Genomic DNA, 21,192 nt, shown 5'->3' on the forward strand with positions numbered 1-21,192 from the left:
ATGTCTTTAATCCAAATTTCCTTTGAATCTTATAGTTTGCATTATAATTTCCTTCAATAATTCCTTTTCTACCACTAATTTGACAAAACAACTCAACCCATGGTCTTCCAGAAAACTTTTTACTTTGCTTTACAAATGCCTACAATACAAATCAATATTTTTTAAATGAATATCAACAAAGAATACAAAAATATGTGGTTTAAATTATAAATAAAAAAAGGGTCCACTTAGGGGATTTGAACTTAAGGCCTTTGATGTTTTGATCACATCGATCTCTAATAACATCATACCACCCTGTTTAATGTATTAGGCTATAGAATATTACCAAATAAGAAGGGCAAATAAAACTTTACCTGATGGCATGCATCATAGGTGTTAAATACAACTACATTATTTGTTCCAAACTTTACAGACATAACATCGCCATATTTTTTACTCCATTTCTTAAACACTTGCTCAGGTTTGGTTGAAGTAAAGGGTAAAACCCCCAAAATAGGAACCCCCTTAGGTCCTGGGGGGAATCTGAGGTGTATAGGTTGATACCATTTAAAAAGGTAAAATAAAGTTGCAAGTAATATAAACAATAGTAGAAGATAAGACAGGGAGAATAGTTGAAAAAACATCCTTGTTGGGCTGCAAAAGAAATTTTATACCTTAATAAAGAAAACAGGGTCGCACTAAAGGCCCGTTCACACGGCGTACGCAACGCAACGCAACGTAGTGTAAGATTTCGCAACCATTTAAAATGAACAGAGTGGTTCACACGTACGAAAGTTTGCGTAAGTTACGTAAGATTTCGTAAAGTTTTGTAGCTGAAGCTTTACACCCGACAACCTATATTTTTTAGGCATTACTTGTGTAACTTGTGTCTGACTATCAGCGAATTTTAAATAAATAAAACAAAAACAATATCATTACAGTTATTTTAGAACAAATAAACAATATAACTTAACAAATTAGACCGCACCCTTTGCTTAAAAATACCGCTTACGCTGGCACTCAAAACTTAACGAACCGACTAGTCAGCCAGTCTCAAGTCACTTATTGCGCCACTTTCTTGCAATGAAGATGATTCATATAAGAATGATAAAACTAGGTAATTTTTACGCTAAAAATACAAAGTTGCGAAATTATGTTTTGATACAAAAATTTTAGTTTGTTAATTTCTAACGTTTCTGTTAAATTCGTGATATTAATATTTATATGAAGATCGCTTTTTTATTATTGATTTAAAACTTCTAATTTTGTTTTTGAATTAAAAAAAAACTCCTTACATGTTTTATTTTAATGTATTTACATGATTTTACAAATAATTTTTTTACACATTTACATTAATAACATTTAGATAACACATATCTGCATAGCACAAAATAAAAAAGTTAACTATGATTAAGGGTACATTACCTTAAAGTTAACTATTTCACTATAGTAACGATTAAAATTTTGTGTTTTTCTAACTGCCCTATGGGCAGTGGGACCTGTACTTGTGTACAATTGAATTACAGTGCATTTTTGATTGCATTAGATGGCAGCTAGTTCGCACAAGTTTTTGATTCGTAGGATATGTTTGAAAAGGTGGTTCTCCTGTAATTTTTTTGTTGGTTAATTAAATTATTTAACAATCTGGTAATATTTTTCGTTCTTTTTTGAAATCAGATAATTTTAAATGACATTTTAGAGCAAGTTTGCATGGTCAACAGGGGCCGAGTGATTAATATTGCCTTAGAGTTTATGTTCAATTTTTCTTTCTGTCCTAAGAACTGGACTGCTGATTTAAAGCGTGGTGTAGTGGTAAGAACACTTGCTACACCACACATGAGGTAGTGGGTTCAATCCCCACTGACCTCATGCTGTAGCGCCCTTGAGTAAGGCGCTATAAACGGTATAAACTCCTGCTGAGACAGCACTTAATCAGCAGCATAATTACCGGGCAATTATAGTCTCTATAATATCTCAAACTGCCACAGGCAACTCGAGACTGGGTCGGAGTAACTTATGTTACTCTATGTTTAAGTCGCGCATTCGACTTTCCCACATCGAGGATAAAGATATATACAAAAAAAAAAAAGCTAGGAAAGCTTTTACATTGTATCTAAGGCAGTGCGAAATGATTATTTACATATGTATCAAAAATAAATTTCTTTACACATACATTACCTATCGTAATTGTAAATAACATTCATAGTAGGGACATGTGTGTTGGAGTCCACTACTTATACCATCATGTAGGCTAGGTAGTTCTTCCTTGGAAGAAATCTTGATTTTTTGCAAAAATCTGACAAAGAAAATAAATAATTCCATCCTAGCTAAATTTTCACCAATACACAACCTTGGTCCAATAGAAAATGAAAGAGTTTTGTTAGTAGAGGGCACATATTTTCCTTCTTTTAAATGTCGGCTTGGCGAAAACAGTTCAGGGTTCTCCCAAACTTTTGGATCGTTGTTTACTCCCCAAAGGTTTGACATAATCTGTTAGAAATAATGATGATCTTTTGTAGTTAAAACTCCAAATTTTGCTTGTTTTTCTTAATACTAATTATTTGACATCTTAAGATTGGACAACAATAGCAAAGTTACCATTTAAATATTCTTTAAATTAAAAATTGTAATTATTACATCTGTTCCTTTTGGTATGTGGTAACCATATAATTCAGCAGCTTCTGTTGTGACGTGATTTACTCCTAGTGGAGATACAGAAGCAAATCTTAAAATTTCATCAATAAACGAACAAGTATAAGGCATTTGGGATTTTAAATCCAAAGATGCTAAATCATTTTTACCTTTAAAAAATACAATATAGAAATTTGTTATAGATCAAAAGTTAATATTTGTTATATTACAATCTGTATTTAATGTGTGAAAATTAACTACTTTATTTACCCAACACATTGTCAATTTCATTATAAATTTCTTGTTGACATTCTTTATGTTTAAGAAAGCAAAGAAAAGCCCAATCTAATATTCCACTTGTAGTTACAATGCCAGCAACAAGCAGATCTCTTGCATAAATCACAAGTTGAGCATCCTAAAAAAATCATATGTTGAATAATTTAGAACCATAAACATATAATTTAATACTACTACAAAATATATTTTTGTTCAGCTTCAAATTTTAAATGAATAAAATTTACTGTAAAACTAGTGTCTGGGTTGTCTTTTTCTTGTAGTTGTTCATAAATAAAACAATCAATAAAATCTTTTAAATTGTTTTCATCATAGTTCTCCCTGTGTTCTTGTATTTTGCATTTTATTATATCTGTTTAACATGAATAATTAAATACCTAAATGGACTAAAAAAAATCAAAATATAGACCAAAAATATATATGGTATTTGTTATAAGATTTTAAAATTTTATATAATTTTCAGATTTTTTCGACCCCGTAAAATTTGTATCATAACTTAACTGCTAAACGGTATCACCAAAATATTAAGGGTATTATCTTTCAAGATGCTGCAGCATAAAATAAAACTAGATTTTTATATTATTAAATTTAAATCAGTAATTATTTTGCTAAAATTTTTAAATTCTTATCTATATGTTTCCACATAAACTTGCGAAATCTATTGTTTGCTGCTTTTATTACAGGTAAATGTCGAAATGATGGCATTAAATATATCAGCATCATTTTACCTAAATCTTCACGATTGCCAAATCTAAATAAAATATTTAAAAAAAATAAAATAAATTCGAACACAATGAAATTGTTTTATTTAATCGAAAAATTTGGTATAAGTTGTAACAAATTGCACAAATATTTACGCATTCTGAACTGCAAATAGGATTTGGTGAAAGACCGGATCAAAATATTCGAATCTCTTCCCGAATAATAAACCAGCTAAAACATTTCCAGTAAACTTTCTTGTATATGACTGAATTCAAAATATATTTTTATAAGAAAAGTACTTTCTAGCAATTTTAAATCAACCCTTAACTTACAGAAATATCAAATGGTGTATCCTTTCCTAATTCTAAAAGACTTTCAATGATATAATCAATCTCTTTATTAATAACATTTTCCATGGACCTTTTTCCAAAGCCCAAACTGATTAAAAGATATTTATTTAACATATATAAGTTATATTGTAAAATATTCAAGTTGTAAAATAACCCATAATAATAAAAAAATATTTATTTACCTTCTTAATGTCTTAAGTCCAAATTTTTTTTGAATCTTAAAATCAGCATTGTAAGTTTTCAGAATAATTCCTTCTCTTCCATTAATTTGATGAAACAACTCCACCAATGGTCTTCCAGAAAACTTGTTACTTTGCTTTACGAATGCCTACAAATCAAACTACATCTTGTTTGAATATTTAATGGGATTTACAACTTTGCAATCTAAGAGTTTAAACATAAGACCAATCACAACAATCACATTGTCCTGCTTAGTAAAGCTAGCTTTAAAAATTACTAACCAAAAAAAGCAAACTTTACCTGATAGCATGCATCATAGGTGTTTAATACAACTACATTATTTGTTCCAAACTTTACAGACATAACATCCCCATATTTTTTACTCCATTTCTTAAACACTTGCTCAGGTTTGGTTGAAGCAAAGGGTAAAACTCCCAAAATGGGTACCCCCTTTGGTCCTGGGGGAAATCTGGGGTGTATGGGTTGGTACCATTTAAAAATGTAAAATAAAGTTGTAAGTAATATAAACAATAGTAGAAGATCAGAAATGAAAAATAGTTGCAAAAACATCGTTATTAAGCTGCAAATTTAACAATATCTTTTAACATAGTAAACAAAAACACCAAATAATTAAATATTTATATCTTTCTAACCGTAGTTGTAACGCAACAAAACACGATTTATACAAATGTTGCATTAATTTAAAACCAGTCTCAAAATTTGATAACTTTTTATAAATTAATGTGAACACAAGTTACGAATACGAAGGGAAACATGTAAAACAAATTCTTTGCATTTACAACCATATAAATTTTATCACAAGACATTGCAAAGGAGACCTAAGTTTTTAAGCTTGTTAAAAAAGTATTTTTTTAGATCACTTGTACCGTTATCAGAAAAACGGTACTGCATAATTCTCTCTCGTACATTACGGTCCTACCTAACTTTTTAACGTAGTTTACTGGCCTATTGAATTCTCTTTCTCGTATTTTACGGCCTCAGCTAATTTTATCCCGTTTTAACATTCCTTGCTAATTCGTTCTCGTGCTTTACGGTCCTATAATTTTGAGAACCGTTAAGTCAAGTGATCCCTTTTTTCATGTAACGAAGCAAACGTGAGAACAGTATTTAAAATACACCTACAGCTTTTTAACTGGTAGAAATCAACCATTTCCTTTGGCGACATATGCTTTTTTTGGTTATAAAGTAAACTGCTTGGTAACGTTATATAAACAATTGCATTTTTCTAAGATGAAATAAAACGATTTTTTGAGTATTTTTTTTTTAGTTTTTCTGAGACCTTTTTCGAACTTGATTTTGCAGCATTGCATTAAACTAGTTTATTAAAAGTTGTGTGATTAGAAAATAAACATCAACAAACAAGCGTTAAAATAAAAAACAAAACAAATCGAAAAGTACATTTTTGGTACAGATAATAAAACAAAATATATTTTTTAATAACTGAAAACATTAAAATACCGTACGTTTCATTTGTGCTCTAAATTTGTAACACTACAAAATAAAAAAGAACTGTTAAACACTTTGCTTAAGGCATATGTTTTATGTCATGATTTTTTAATGCAATAAATGTATGACAAAGTTACGGACAAGGCTCGGCATTAAGATTAACCATAGCTATTTCCCATAATATAGTAGTGAAACCGTACACCATGTGCGGTTTAACATCGTGCACTTGGCTATATTGGGGATTATTTTGCAAATATCTAGCAGCTCGAACGTTGTCAGTCGTATTAAAAATACGATATCCATTATCGTGAAGTTCCGATAACTGACGATAAATTCTACGACACCGGTCCAGCCATTTTGGTGTAGAGATTGGACCCGGTAAATGTATTTCCATAGCAAATTGACGAACACATTTGTGCAGTCCAGTATCCAATAACTCTTGCATAAGCTTTAAAACAATGCATTAAATTAGCTGTGTTAACTTTAAGTGGAAAGGAAAAAAAAGAAAAAGAGAAAAAAAGTGGAAATTTGACAGTTTGTTAAATAAGTCGTAGCAATATTCCTTTAATGTTTTTTTAGTTAAAATATAATTACCGTATCTTCAAATCCACCACCGCCAGGTTTATCTGTGTCTATTTTTAAATAATCCATATATCTCCCCTTATTACTGTGTCCCAGTTCTTTTAATAGGGTTTCTAAAAACAAATGTTTAGTAAAATTTTCACGTTATTTACTTAAGCTCAAAAAATTCTCGTTCATTTTTTATTAAAAAAAAAACAATTGTGAAAAATGGGTGCAGTGGGATTCGATCCCGCACTTACTAAAAGTTCTCATTTTCCAACCATGTTCGTCTTTATCGTTGTCCTCGCCAGCAATTCCAATCTTATGAAAAGTAACCCCGGAATCTCGGACCCAGCCATCTTCAAACTCCATGCCTGTAAAAGAGCAGTGTCACAAACTTAATACGTTTAAAAAAAATTTAAGCTACTTTCTAGATTAAAATTACAAGTAATTTAGAATAATAAATTACTTTAAAAAATTCTTATTGACCAAACACTTACTTGGGTCAAACGAATGCACCTCACAATTCCTCTCAGCAATGACGTCATCAAAAGAAAAGTCGCCGCCAACTCCGATCGAGTACATGAGGCATTTGGTTTTTCTTTCTTTGGGCCAAAACTGGTCTTCCGTACAGAGACTATATGCTCCGTCTCCGTCGAATTCCCGCCCACCAATGTATTCGCTTTTAGTACATTCATACTGTGAAATTATTGCAAATTTTATGTTTTGTTACAAATAAATGTAATTGCTTCTTATTAATAATTTGCAGAAATATCATTTAAAGCTAGTGTTTGCGGCAATTTTCAGGAGAACGTAAATTGTAGTTTTACCGAAAAAACATTTTATCGAGTATACATTTAACCGAAAATCATATCCCCAAAAACATATTTTAATAAGACATTTATTAAAACTTCTATCACCCTGAATAAATTTGTAGTTAAATTTGGGTAAAATGTCGTTTTAAATTTTACTTAAAAAAATGTAGTTCCGTTTTAAAAAAGCTTTGTTATTTTTGATTTATTATTTATTTTTATAAAAATACGGTTAGTCGTTTTTTTGAATTTTGTTAGAAGAGGCTTATTGTTGTAGATATGTAAAGTATTTCTCTCGTCTTTATTAGATTAAGTTACAAAAGATTTCTTCAATTCTATTATGCCAAATCTATTCAAAAATAAATATAATTGAACTTGTATATTTAATGTCTGATTCGTTCTTTTGTCATTATTTCAAGCGTGTTGACTAATAACACAAAACAGTCCGAATTGAATGATTTTTAGTTTGTCCAAACAAAGAAAAGCATATTTGAATATATAAGAAACCGTAAAAATATAACAGATATATTCTAAAGTTTGGTTATACAGAAAATAGTTTTATAAGCTTCAGTAATCATCTATATTATCGAATAAACATATTTCCAAAAAACAAAATTTCAAAAACGACATTTTATTAAAATTTAGGTTCGAAATTTAAAACAGGATGTTAGTGTGTTATTGGAAATATCTTATTTGGAAATATTTTATTTCCAGGTAAATTACGTTCAAGAAAATCCAGTTTTTAACTAATATTCTATCCGTTAAAATAATTTTTAATATAATATAAGCTCCTTGCCTGTCTTTTGTAGACAAAATTCCATAATCTTTCAAACTCTTCTGTGGGAGAAGACTTGCCCGGTATTCCAGCTAAAATATAAATTATTTTTATATGTTTTACACTAAGGTTAAATTGTAAACATTTTAAACGTATGACAACTTTGATATCCTTGACTTAGTCTCGAGTTAACTTTGCCAGTTTTTAGTGATAGCAACTGCAATTTAAAGGTTTAAAGGTTTACATATTTGAAAAATTTTAAGACCTTTTACGAAGTATGTTGCTGGTGTGTTAAAAGGGGGGTTTAATAATTTTTGTTACATAGAGTTAGTTGCAATGTCATATTGTACTATAAAGTCTTTAAATAAACATGTAACAATCATAAAGTGTATTCACAAATTGATTAAATTATTTTATACTGACGCATATATATATTATTTAATATGAACCTTTTCTTGTTATTATCATTTTATGCGTGAAATAATCGTTGAAAATACCTTAGATTTAAAAAGCCGCGTGTTTAAAATTTTCGTTACGCTTGCTTATGAGCTGTTAGCTTACTATAAGGCCAATATAAACTAACAACGCATGACTGGTGTTACAAACCCGTAACATTTTTAACCTCCTTTTTTATTTATTTTGTTTTTTTCGCGCATCAATGACAGTGCATAATAAGACATATAATATAATAAGACATAAATATCACATTATTGCGACGGGAAAAATTACGAAATCAATTTAATGATTTAAAACATGCCACAAACATTAATGTTAACATAAATATTTCAAGTATGTTATAGCATGGTCACCAAACCCAGTATATATAAACTAGCATTAAGTTTTTAACACAACGTTTTTAAAGTGTTCTTAATTATAGTTGAATTAAACGATACTTACGTTCATATGTTTCAAATCTTAGAAATTCTAAAAAAAAACAATTGTTAATTTTTTTTAACGCAGCCACAAGCATTCATTTAATAGCTCTTGTATACAATGGTTTAAAACCAATGGGAGAAAAAAACATTAAAAATCAATACGCCAATTGCTTTTATTCTTAACCTGTGTAAAAATCAATGAAATGGTATAAGCTACAGTCCATATCAAACAATTTAGCTTTAAAATTCTTATTTAATAAAATTTACCTTGTATTTTTAGACTAGAAGTAACTAGTGATTGCAAACCAAAGAAAAGAAAAAATGCTACTATAAATGCAAGCAGTAGAAACGCACGCCTAAATTTTGTTATATTTATTCTAGACTGAGACATTTTTATACACTATACAAAGTTCTAAGATTTAAAATATTTGATTTGTTATACTATAAAGTAACATGTATGTTAAATAAACTTATAATCTTTAGTAATAAGCATTGGAAAACAGATAGTATTTCTACATTAAGCTATATTTAAAAACTTTAAACTATAGTTTAAAACTGTTAGAACGGTTTTTTAAACAGCTTAATCTCCGTTTCCACCTTACCACATAACTCAATTACTTCCAGTTTTCTAAAGTTTCATGTTGATTAACTAAACATATTGCTATATCCACATAGTCACAATAGCTTGGGCTTTATTTTAAAAACGCCTACAAATACACAAGCTAAATGTAGTGATCTAACTGTAGTACTTGCTAACCAGTATAAATAATTCATAACTAAAAAATAGTGTTTTTCTAATCTGCTTCTGCCTGTACAAAAACTAAAACACACTCTACAGTTTAAATTTTAACAGTTTGGTTTGTTTTAAGTGCATATAAGCTTTTTTAAATGTGACCGGTGTATTAAAACAAAAGTTATGTTAACACATGTTTCACGGTACAGTGCTTTACATAGCCTTACCAATCTGAACGATGGCATAACTAAACAAAACTAAACCAAACAGTGCGGCTTTATATAAATGCCCTTGGGCCACTTAACATAAGCAAGTACTACTACTCTTATGCTTATGCTATAGACTGAACTAGTAGAGAAAACATTTTTGTTTCACTACAGAACCTGAAGCAGCTTAAAACGTTGTGTGGGCCACTTAAAATCAAAATATATGAAACGTTATGTAATTGGGTCGACTGAAAATGAGGGAATGGAAATTGAAGGAACGGAAAATGAAGGAACGGAAAATGAAGGAACCGGAAAATGAAGGAACGGAAAATGAAGGAACCGGAAAATGAAGGAACGGAAAATGAAGGAACCGGAAAATGAAGGAACGGAAAATGAAGGAAACGGAAAATGAAGGAACCAGAAAATAAAGAAAAGCAAAAAAGGAGAGGGCGGAATCTTAAATACTAAAACGCGGAAATACCGTTGACTGTTTATTTAGGATTACTGTCATTTATTCGAGAACTGATGAGCGATAATGAGTTAATTTTTATTACCCCAGCATACCCTAACTCTCTTCTATAAAATGCCCGTTTATTTCTAAAATAATATTGACTTAAATACAAATAAACAGTCAACGGAATTTCCGCGTTTTATTTTTTTAAGATTCCGCCTCCCCTTTTTTCACTTTCCTTCAATTTCCGTTCCTTCATTTTCCGGTTCCTTCATTTTCCGTTCCTTCATTTTCCGGTTTCTTCATTTTCCGTTCCTTCATTTTCCGGTTCCTTCATTTTCCGTTCCTTCATTTTCCGGTTCCTTCATTTTCCGTTCTTTCAATTTCCGTTCCTTCATTTTCCATTCCCTCAAATTCCGCGTCCCCATGTAATTTTACTTCCTTGAAACTCCTTAATATAATTTAACACAATGATCCTACATACTCCACCCTTTAACTTAATAAAGTGTGAAAAAATTTTTAAATTTATTTTCTCTTTGCCTAATTCTTATTTATATACATCAAATATCACATGTCTAAGTATAAAGTAAAATTGTTGCCATTATTACACCAAAAATAATTTAAGTTTTGCTTTAAAATCATCCAGTTTATTAATAATATTTATACAGCATTTATAAATATTTAACAGTCAGTGTAAACTAACTTGATAAAAAAAATACTTTCAATCCATAATACTCTAAACCAATAATAATATACCCAGGCAACAATATTAAGCTATACCCTTTTACAAACTGGCGATTTGGTATTTTTTTAAGCGCAAAAGGCAGGAAGTCTACTTTAATGCATGATTAATTAATTGATTATACAAAATCCCATGTGTGTAAACTGCCATATGACCAAACACCATTTTTCCGAAAACACATTTAAACGAAAACCAAATTACGTTTAACCCATAATGGGACATTTTTCTATTCAGCCACTTTTATCCAAACCCCACTTTTTTTTAAATAAACTTAGTTTTAAAGAATGTTGACGTAAACTTAGGTAAAATGTCGAGTTTAAAATTTAAATTTTCGGGAAAATGTATATTCGGTCAAATGGTAATATGGCTGGATACTGAAGTGCTGCCTAGCTGCCTACATACCTTGCTTTAACTACACTAACTAAAATAAGTAAACTTTAACTAAATAACTTTAAACCAAACATAAAAAATAAATTTTTTTACCATTAAAAAGTATTAGAACTAACGTTCTATACATTTCTAACTAAAGCCTGTTTATGAATAATGATTTATTATAAACTAATGATTATAAACTGTCATCGTGTTACTAATATTTAACTTTTTAAACCAGTAACTAAGATATCTGTACGGTTACTTTTATTAATCATTAATTTAAAAATTTACGACCGGACAATATTGAAAGCTAAAATAAATATTTTATTTAACATACTACAGTTTAGTCTTTCTTTTTGTTAGATATAATAATTTTGTAAAATTTTTCTTAGTATTTTAAAAAGGTTTAAAAAAAAGTAGCAACAAGTAATTGATTGACTACAGCCATAAATTAAAACCAGTTTATAAAACGTATCGCGAGTTGGCGCTAGTGGGCTTTAAAAGGATTATGAATTTACAGCTGAAAAAAAATCAATGTAGTTGAAAGACTTTTAATATAATAAATAATATATTTGCATTTGAGTTCAATCTAAATAAAACTCACTTTTTTAATTTTTTTGAAGAAATCTTGCGTATTTCGCTATTAAAGAAATATATAAATTGATTAAATTATTTAAAACAACAAAACATTCTTAAAAAAATTAAATTCTTAAAAAAAAAATTAGGTAGTTATTTAATTAAAAAAAAATATTTGTCAATAGTGTTTTGATAGTTGTTGTTCTATCCATAATAGCATGGGAAAATAAGTTAAGCGAATAAATGGGTCGCCACTTTTACTTACATTAGATTTAGTTTCAACAAAATGTAATCTAATATCTCTCGTAGGTACACAGCTCGGGTCAGTGTAGGTGTATCTCACTGTGTAAACATTTTTTAAGGGGTCTTAAGTAGAATAAAAATAACAGAACGTTAAAACCGGCGACCTTAACCTGAATTTAATATCTGCCAGAATATGAAAAGTTTTTTTATTTTTTTTAAATAAAGAAATATTAAAAATTTATTGTAATTTGTTTCTGAAATTCATTTTAAATTATTTACGTGATATAAAATTGCAAGTCATTATAACTAAAATTTGTTCAGCCCTTTTACCAGCAAGAACAATTATAAGTAATCTTAATACTTGTGTTTGTAGTGTTTTCGTTACGAAAGGGTTAAATACCTTAAACAGTGTAAAACGAGTGCGAATACACATTTTTTAACTGTTTTCTGCCTTAAATTCTTTTTAGAATTAAAATACCAAGAAATGTAATCCTTTGACGCAGCCTTGTGGTTGTTTTTGCAACTAAATTTAATAATTCAGTACCTAATAAGGTTTAATTAATAATATAAAATTAAAAAAGTTCCCAAAAAAGCAAAAAGTTGGCATATTTTGCTAAATTAAAATCCATATATAAATAAACTTAAGAATTTTTCACTAATGTAGGTATACACAAAAACAATATTTTTCTTACTTTGAACTTAATTCATACCAAAAATGAAAACGAAATATATCAAAGGTCCAAGTATCGGAAACAGTCTTCTCACAGCTCAATTCATGAGAGACGAATCGTTTTATGACGTCACAATATCGATTTCAAAACATAGACGACCACCATGATGGAGATGCAAAAATGCTGTGAACATCGTCGTGAAATTATAAAGCTGTTTTATTTTATTTCTGTCTATTAACGAACATGTAATCGCATTATGTTGGGTTTAACGATAGCCCGGAATTTACCAATTAGTATTAATATGTTATGGGTAGTTGTTAAAGGCTAATGTTATGAAAATATATGTAGATAGTCTTCAACGCATGATATTTGAGAATAAAGACTGCATTGATCTCACTTATAAGGATAAGCCTTAATTAAATGTCATTTAAACAAGTGTAACTAGTAATATTTTTGTTATAAAAACAAAATTAGAAAAAAAATTGAATAATATTTGTTCCGAAATTAACTATATAAAAATTCTTGTCAGTTTACATATTTAAAAAGGAAATAACTAAAAAACATTTGTTAAAAAACTATTAAGTTTTTAATTTTTGCATTGAACATTTAAAAAAATACATTATATATTCTTTTATTCTTTATTTCCCATGGAAGCTGTAAAAAAATAAATGTCTGCAAAATTTCACGATATTAACAAATTCCATATGTCGATATTTTAATATTCCAATAAAAGCGGCTTAGTCGTGAATTAAACAAAATATTTGGACAAAAAACAGAAGCTGTCAATCAAAATATAACTCTCATATACAGATGCGAAATATTTTGATAAATTAAATTTTTATTTGGATAAATAAGTCTATGGTAAAACTTGGGTAGTGATGTTTTTAAAAAAAATTAAATATTTTGAAATAATACAGACTTGAATTAAATTTAAAAATATATTTATTTTAATTTAAGATGAAACGGTTTAAAAAATTAAAATGGCATTTAAAAAAAATAAAACTTTTTTAACGTTGAGCAATATATGTTAAACAAACAGTTACTAAATATTTAATAAACTACATTATACCGTATACCTAACAATACAGAAATATAAACAACACAGTTATGCCCTAAAATAACAGAGTATTACACCGTCATGTCTAGGCAAGAATTAAGGAATTTGATATCAATTGTATTTGATCCGAATTAAGTACATTATTCGGCCGTGTGAAATGAATAGATTTCTTTATAACAATGATTTAAATCCAGACTATTCCCAGCTATGATATGTGTTTAAACCGTGTGAAGAAGTCTTAGTTTTTGGATGTAGGCTGAACAGAAGGTATGGCCTTTGTTTAAGTATCATAACTAAGCAATTTTTAAGCAAATTCGGCCAAAATTTTTTCACAAAAAAAGTGATGTTAGAAAAAAATTTTGAATTTAAATTATTATAATCTTTTGTTGTTATAACAATTGTCAAAAGTAATTGATTTAAATAAACAAAAATAAAAAAACGTAATTTTATCGCAATCTTAACTTAAAATCAGCTTTTAAAATAAACTTTTTAAGCACGCCACACAGCTGATCGGCATTTTAACACATTTTCTTTATACCTTAATTCAATAGCGCAACGTGGTTCGTGAGAATTAGATAATATGACGTCATAATGGCCAGTGAAAGGTCCTTAATCTAAGACTATATTTTAGGGTGAATAGTTATAAAAGCAGCGGTGGGATAGTTTATAATGAATAAAAGCCCGGCGTGTTGCTTAAGTAAAAGAACCTGTTTTAATCAAATGGTGTTAAGTTGTGCTTGTTTTTAAACAAGTGCGGTTTCGATTTACTTTGTTTGTAGTCGTAAAAAAGTAAATTTCTAATTAAGGTTATCAGACCTAGAAAGTTAGTAATTATCTTAAATAAATTTTTAAACTGGGTTTATGGATGAATATACGCTAGCTTGGTCTTTTGTTAAAACAAAAATTAAATGTTTAATAAAAAATAATTTGTATGTCCAAAATAATAACATATTCATCACAATAATTTAAAAAAAATATAATTGAGTAATAGTAATAACTTAATGCTAATTGCACTAACGTTGATTTATTACTGAACAGTTCTTGGAAGGAATTGGTATATCTAAAGTAAGTTATCCGTTTAACTATTTTTGAAAAGAAAGTAGTTTTGATAATTTACTGGGTAGAACAGATAGCAAATTAGCTAATTTGTACAAGTATATATATATAAAGTGCATTGCAATTATTGATATATTGCAAAGACATTTAGTAATTGAGTAGATAATGGTTTTGGTTAAGTTTTAGCAATCGGTTAAATAATTAAAATGTCCCCAAATTTGTAATGCAATGTTTAGTAAACATTTTAAAATATTGCCTTTTACCTAATTAAAAATAAACCTTATCAATTATTAAGTTTGTACTTGCAACGTTTTATTTGATAAAACAAGTGTAAACATTTTGAAACTAAAGGGACAAAAACACGTGTTTTTACAATTTATTTACACGTTCCTATGCCTTGCCAATGTTTATATAAAAGATCAAATAATGCAAACGACATTCGTTCTCAATTAAACCACGTGGACCTATGTTGCAAGATTAAACAACCACCAAGCTGATTGTGACGTCATAAGGCGGTAAGGAGAGTTATGCATGGTCATAAAACAGCGTGGGCTACACTTTTCACCTTGTGTTAATAACGTTGATATTAAACAGTTTAAGATCGGATTATTATTAAATTTGGTCTTCAGGACGAGAGTCAGTCTGTGCAAATATAAACATGGACTTTTATGATAAGGTTAAAACGTGTCGGGCTTTAAATCCCTTTAGTTGTTTGGAAATTTTTTTTTTAATTTTTTTTTTAAATGTAAAAAAATAATATTTTTAAAAATTTTTGTTTCGAATTGAGACAAATTACGAATGCTTTTTTAAAAATATTTATTTTGACAATTGGTCACGTGACTACTGACCAATAAAAACTTGTTGTTTTAATTTGTTTTGACAATTAACTATTTGACACAACGCACGAATACAAGATTGTTTTCTGTTATTATTTACACTCGAAAAATGTAATTCGGGAGAATTTAAAGTTAATCTGTCGCCGTTATCCGCCTAATAAACTTCCCACGAAATCAATACCTACATAAATGCAGTTGTTTGTGAAATAAATAAGCCATTTTTCTACAAAAATCTGTTATTTTTGGCGGTTTTTACTGCTAAATGTTAAGGCGTTTTGTAGATTGGTATTAAAGCGGTCGAGCCTACCTTTCGTACAGTTAGCAAGCCTTAAAAATCCAGCCTTTACCTTTTTAACCTTGTCGGAATTTATAAGCTAAATAAACCCAAATTAACAACGACTTAGCGCCAAGGCCTGTTAAATCCTTGTTTTGACTCAATTAGTAATTTTCTCAATTATGATTTTTTGACCGCAGCGTAACCTTAATTGCACAAACAAAATTAAACAAAAAAAATTAATATATTTTTGTTTTAATTTTTAAAAATTGTGATAAATTGATTTTTATCCAGTTTTATTTAAATTAAATGTTGATATAATATACTTTTTGGGGTATCGAAAACTTAATAATAAAAATGTTGTATGCTTTTTAATAATTTATAAACTAAATTATATTTTTAACAATAGACTAGTTTCAAATTAAATGTGTTTATATAAATATTTTATAAATAAATACATTTTCAAAAATATCATTTTACCTACTTTTTAATTCATTTTTAACTATAATAAAATAAAAATGACTTTAACTAACTTTATAATGTGAAAATATTGGTTTTTTAAATAGAAAGCGTTCAAAACATAATATTTTGAAAAATGATACAAACAAACAATTAGTAATTCTTTTTTTCTTTGTCGTAGGTAAATTCCCATTAAAAGTAACAATAGCTCATTATACACTTCTAATTGTACAAGTTAACTTACACATTTAACAATTAAAGATTGTGGGAACTTAATTAATTTCAATTGAACGTAATTTAAATCATATAAGATTAATAGCTTTATTAAACAAATGTGTTAAGGTAAGGGAATTTATTTAAAATCAAAAAAAAAAAATGTAACTAATAAATGTTTTTTCTATAGTTTGGGCTTTAAACCATTGTATTTTAAATTAAGGATAATATTAATTGTCTAAAAGACTTTATTTCAAAAAAAACAATTCAAAAAGAAGCATATCAAAATAACCTTAGTAAGGCTTTATTAACTTTTACAAGTTTAAAAGACATTATTTCGCAATAAGTAACCAACTTTTGCGTAATGTTAAGTTGAATGGCACTTAATGCCTTAATTGGGTATTGCGACAAATAATAACAGCTTGGAAATCTGATAATTGCAATCTACACCTTGCAGCGTCGTTCGATCGCCCATGATTTACTATTGTTTGATTACTCGTAAAAGATAGCACGTGCTCTCGTCAATATGAAACAAACAAAGAAATGCGAGAGAGTTACGACAACGCCGCGGGGTGACAAGAAAAAGGGGATAATCAGAAAAAGTTTTTTATCTATTTCTCTTCTGTTGTTGAGTTTTTTATTGCGTGTGTTTGTCTGCAACAAAAATTATCCGCAGCTGATAAAGGGTATAGGGCAGTAAAGGAAGTTAAATGGTCGTATTGTAAATTCAGTATCCAATTTAAGGTTTTTGTTTAACTTAAAGATGAGGTATAGGTATATGTGTGTGTTTAGACCAAATGAAAATTAATTTTATTAATCACTTAAATTTTAAAATTAAATTTTCCTCGTAAAAATATGTAACTCTTGATAAGCATATAAGTTGTCAAAAAAAGACAAACCCTCAAATTCAGAAATTAAACAGAAAAAAAAGCAAAGGAACTAAATAGCCCAATAAATAACAGTTACACAATAGCTTTGAGTTAATATAAAGAAGTGAGTAAGAGCTAGATTTGCAATAATTTCGGAATTTCAGAAATTTGTTACGTTTTTTTAAACATATGTTATAAGCTTGTGTTTGACAATATAACTTACTCTATAATCACAATTAATTGAAATGTCATTCTACTATGTCTAACAACAAAGTATTTACAGTTTCAAGTAGCGTTTTAAAAGGAATTTTGTTTTGATGAAATATTAGCTCAAACACATATATCTATAAAGTTGCAACGTTTGTATAACTGCCCATTAAAATAACACGGAGTTTATAATTACGCTCTTTGGTCGGCAGCGATAAGTGTACAACTAACATTTATTATTATAAAGATTTATTGCATACCACTTACAACTTGAAGATATAGTTGCTAAAAATTGTACGTTACATAATCGTATGACGTTATTTTTTAAAAACTAACATTATTTCATTTTTAAGTTTTTTATTTTTTGTGGTAACAATTTTTTTAGAAAAATTATTATGAATCACGTAGATGAAATATTAATACGTTCTTTAAACCGCGCTTAAAAAAAGCGAAACATAAAATTATTTACGCCCGAATTAGGATAGCATTTCTATATAAAACAGCCGGCTTTTAAACATTGTGCTGTAAAATAAAAAGGCTTTATTTTGGTTAAGCAAACACTACTACATTCCACGGGTCGAGTATATACATAAGCTTATAACTTACGCTTGGTTGGCCAGCGGAATTTAACGTAGGCCGATACATATGGGAACTGTAAGGTGACGCTTTAATTTGGACAAGTTATATTAACAATGATTAACTAATAATATTTTTAGAACTGAATATTTGTGTTTGGGTAGGATAGGAATTTTAAATATATTCTCACATTAGTTTGTAATTTTATAACAGATCAAAACCTAGTTTATAACAGATCAAAACCTAAAGTTATTTTAAAAGTCTACCGTAAATTATCGCGAAAAAAAACAGAAGTGTAAATTTTTTTATAACATAGTCTTAGGTTTTTTTCAAAATGTTTAAGGGGGTATTTTCAGGTAATTACTATAAGTTTTTTCCGTCGAAATGGTTCTTCTTTGTTTTTATTTAAATTTCCCCCAAAATTTGCCGAATTTCAACTATGCAATGACATCATTACCGCCCTAAGCCAGCGTGGTGTAAAAGTTATCGCTCGAGTTAACCTTAAAAATTTTACGGTCACGTGATTATTAACGCTGTACCCAGGGTTTTACCCAGCGGGGCTTCGTGCGCGGTTTAAATCCCTTAGTTACAATTGGTATTACGTCACACAATGGAAATACGATATGTCATAATGTGTTCCTAAGTCAAATGTATAAAGGTGATTATTTCAAGTTTTTGTCGTCATTTTTTTGTAAAATGCATGAAAAATTTTTTTAAATATTTTGTAACAAAAATTATTATAATTTGTGTTTTTAGACAAAAAAATTGTTGTTTAATTTTTTTTTAAATTATTCGTTTAAATTGACCCCTTTTTCACTTTTGTTTTGACACAAAAGTTTAAAACTTCTTTAACATTCTAGTGCGAATAAGTATGTGTTGTGCTAACTTTGTCACTTTAAAAGTAAACACAGGACATTTTGTTTATAACTAAATAATTTAACGAGTAGTGTGTATAAATTACCCAGTGTTAACGTCATAAGTAAGATTTGAACTAACGCCAGTGTATTCGAAATTTTAAAATCTAACTGGATTAAAATAAATGGAAAATACCCGAAGTTATATATAGGTAAGGTAGGAATCATATGATTTGGCAATTTATTTTTACGTTGGAAAGTAAAATTTGTATTTTTAACACGGTTTAATCCACACAATACGTAGTTTGTAAACTTTCGATGTTAAATAAAGTATGTGAGTTTTTAATAGATTATTCTTAATACAATTTGCTGCTTGGGTAGCCAAACGAAAAGTTTTAAGTAATTAGATGATGTAGTTTAAAGTTGTTTTTCCAACTAACATCTCGACCTAGTTTTATTAATCCAATTTTAAACTTGTTTTTTTAGACAGTCTGATTTTGAAAAATAATTGAGGCCATTTTAGAAATTTTCACAACTATTTTAAACTTTTCACCCAAATTTTTTTAGGCACGTCTAGACCGGCCTGACTTAAAATTTAAACACGCGAGGCGTTGTTTATTCGTTTTTTAATAAAATTTCGACAAGGTATTTTAAAAGTTTTAGTAATTTTTACCTTATCGTTAAACAATTTTGGAAAACGTTTTAAATATTTATGGTGCGAAAAATTAAAAATCACATTCAAAATTTCTTTTTTTTGTAATAATCTTAAAGAAAAATCTTTTTAAACTAAAAACAACAATTGTTGCTTGCTGTTCACGGCTTATACAAGAGCGCAATTCCATTGTTATTCTATCATAATAAAACTTGTTAAAACGCCGCTGGAAATAAATTGATCGTTGAATGAAGTGTGGTGATGTTGTTCTCACTTTTACGAGCGTATTCGATTATTTTATAGCAGTCAAATTGAGATCAAATTAAATTTACGAGATTTTAGTGAACAATTTCTAAAAAAAAAATTCTTTGGATTAAAGTTACAGTAACAATAAACAAAGAAAAAGTCGATTTTTATTAAAAAGAGAATATTGTTTTTTAAATCATTTATATCTTCAAACTCTTACAGTCAGAATGAATTTACAAAGTCAAACTAACCCATCATAAACCTATAATTTGTATAGCTTACATCAGTAAGAGTATACAGTTAGAAGCAAGTTTTTTTTGCAACTAGCAAGCAAAATTAGATTAAACCTTTTCCCTATTCAAGGAATGTCGAGTTTTTTTGTTCTGGTCAAAATGTTTCTTTAAGTCGATTGTAATACACGGGGGTTTAGAGCTCTAAAATATGTCAAGTAGCCAAGGCTTAAAACCCTAACAAAAAACTTGCAAAAAACTCTCCCAAAAACAGCAGGCATTGTAAGTGGAATATAAGCTATTTTAACAGCAGGGACGTGTTGGAATTAGCAGCGTTGTTTGCTATTCGAATTATAGTCTTAGGACTTCGTTTAAAGATATTAAAATGTGGATTTTTCGAAATTTTTTGACAGAAAAATTATTATATTTCGTGACCTCGTCGCAACCTTAGGAATTAAACTATAGTAGGTTTTTTTTTGAACATTTTAATAATCATATATTACCTTATACGTTACTGCTGGAATATCAATATATGGTCACGTGATTACCTTAATGAATCACGTGATCATATATATTTCCCACGAGAATCGGGATTTTGATTTTGTTTAATCAACTTTCAAATGTGTTCGTTCATAACATAAACAAGGTGTACCACACACAGTGAATAAGCGATAGTGGTTAGGTTTTAACAAGATAAAATTTCAGTATTAGATAACAGGTTATTTGATCTTGAGTTATGGTAGTCTGGTAGTTGATTGATGGTTAAAACTTTATAGCAGTTTTTTAAAAAAGGGTGAATTTTTAGAAATTAAAATTGCATTTAAGAAAATATTTAAATAAATTAATATTTAAACCAGCCTTTCAAAGTGAATTTAAGATTTGTATTGTGCATAAACATGTATGGATTAAAGGCATGGCAAATTATTTTCATATCGAGGATAAATTTAAAACTAACTTAACAATTGCGTCGTTTATTTACTTAATAAATATATTATGTTCTCAGTTATTAAAAAATCGATTATTTTAAGGGCTATTTAACAAAA

General features: G+C 28.5%; 2 protein-coding genes across 3 annotated transcripts; both read right to left on the reverse strand.

The window, feature by feature from the left end:
- Nucleotides 1-25: 25 nt before the first annotated feature.
- LOC145741804 (vitamin D 25-hydroxylase-like) lies at nt 26-5,087 on the reverse strand. Of its 2 annotated transcripts, XR_014280941.1 has the most exons (12): nt 4,437-5,087; nt 4,139-4,284; nt 3,939-4,044; nt 3,762-3,871; nt 3,633-3,655; nt 3,132-3,256; nt 2,881-3,025; nt 2,617-2,780; nt 2,158-2,469; nt 1,405-1,584; nt 354-633; nt 26-139 (listed from the first exon to the last, which is right to left on the reverse strand). XR_014280941.1 is itself a non-coding variant. In XM_082559462.1 (10 exons), the coding sequence occupies exons 1-9, from the start codon at nt 4,704-4,706 to the stop codon at nt 2,158-2,160; spliced, it is 1,401 nt and encodes a 466-aa protein (XP_082415588.1). In that variant the 5' UTR covers nt 4,707-5,087; the 3' UTR covers nt 1,289-1,584. The 2 variants fall into 2 exon arrangements, 1 of the variants encoding a protein (XP_082415588.1); XM_082559462.1 differs by lacking the exons at nt 26-139; nt 354-633 and having other exon boundaries at nt 1,289-1,584.
- Nucleotides 5,088-5,470: 383 nt separating this feature from the next.
- Nucleotides 5,471-9,034, reverse strand: LOC145741748 (putative methyltransferase-like protein 24). The gene is made up of 7 exons (XM_082559394.1): nt 8,894-9,034; nt 8,649-8,675; nt 7,773-7,843; nt 6,665-6,863; nt 6,425-6,538; nt 6,198-6,298; nt 5,471-6,051 (listed from the first exon to the last, which is right to left on the reverse strand). Exons 1-7 carry the CDS (start codon nt 9,015-9,017, stop codon nt 5,737-5,739), a joined length of 951 nt encoding a protein of 316 aa, XP_082415520.1. The 5' UTR covers nt 9,018-9,034; the 3' UTR covers nt 5,471-5,736.
- Between the last annotated feature and the right edge of the window lie 12,158 nt (nt 9,035-21,192).

The sequence above is a fragment of the Corella eumyota genome, chromosome 2 (assembly GCF_963082875.1).
Source record: "Corella eumyota chromosome 2, kaCorEumy4.1, whole genome shotgun sequence".
Lineage (NCBI taxonomy): Eukaryota > Metazoa > Chordata > Ascidiacea > Phlebobranchia > Corellidae > Corella > Corella eumyota.

Bases quoted from the DNA above. Each gene is read 5' to 3' on its own strand.
- LOC145741804 (XM_082559462.1), bottom strand. From the start codon at position 4,706: ATGTTTTTGCAACTATTTTTCATTTCTGATCTTCTACTATTGTTTATA. The intron at 4,045-4,138 runs GTAAATAAATAT...TCTTTTAATCAG, and splicing joins GGACTTAAGACATTAAGAAG to TTTGGGCTTTGGAAAAAGGT. The intron at 3,257-3,632 runs GTAAAATGATGC...CATGTTAAACAG, and splicing joins TGGCAATCGTGAAGATTTAG to ATATAATAAAATGCAAAATA.
- LOC145741748 (XM_082559394.1), bottom strand. From the start codon at position 9,017: ATGTCTCAGTCTAGAATAAATATAACAAAATTTAGGCGTGCGTTTCTA. The intron at 6,539-6,664 runs GTAAGTGTTTGG...GCTCTTTTACAG, and splicing joins GGTGCATTCGTTTGACCCAA to GCATGGAGTTTGAAGATGGC. The intron at 6,299-6,424 runs GTAAGTGCGGGA...ATTTGTTTTTAG, and splicing joins TTGGAAAATGAGAACTTTTA to AAACCCTATTAAAAGAACTG.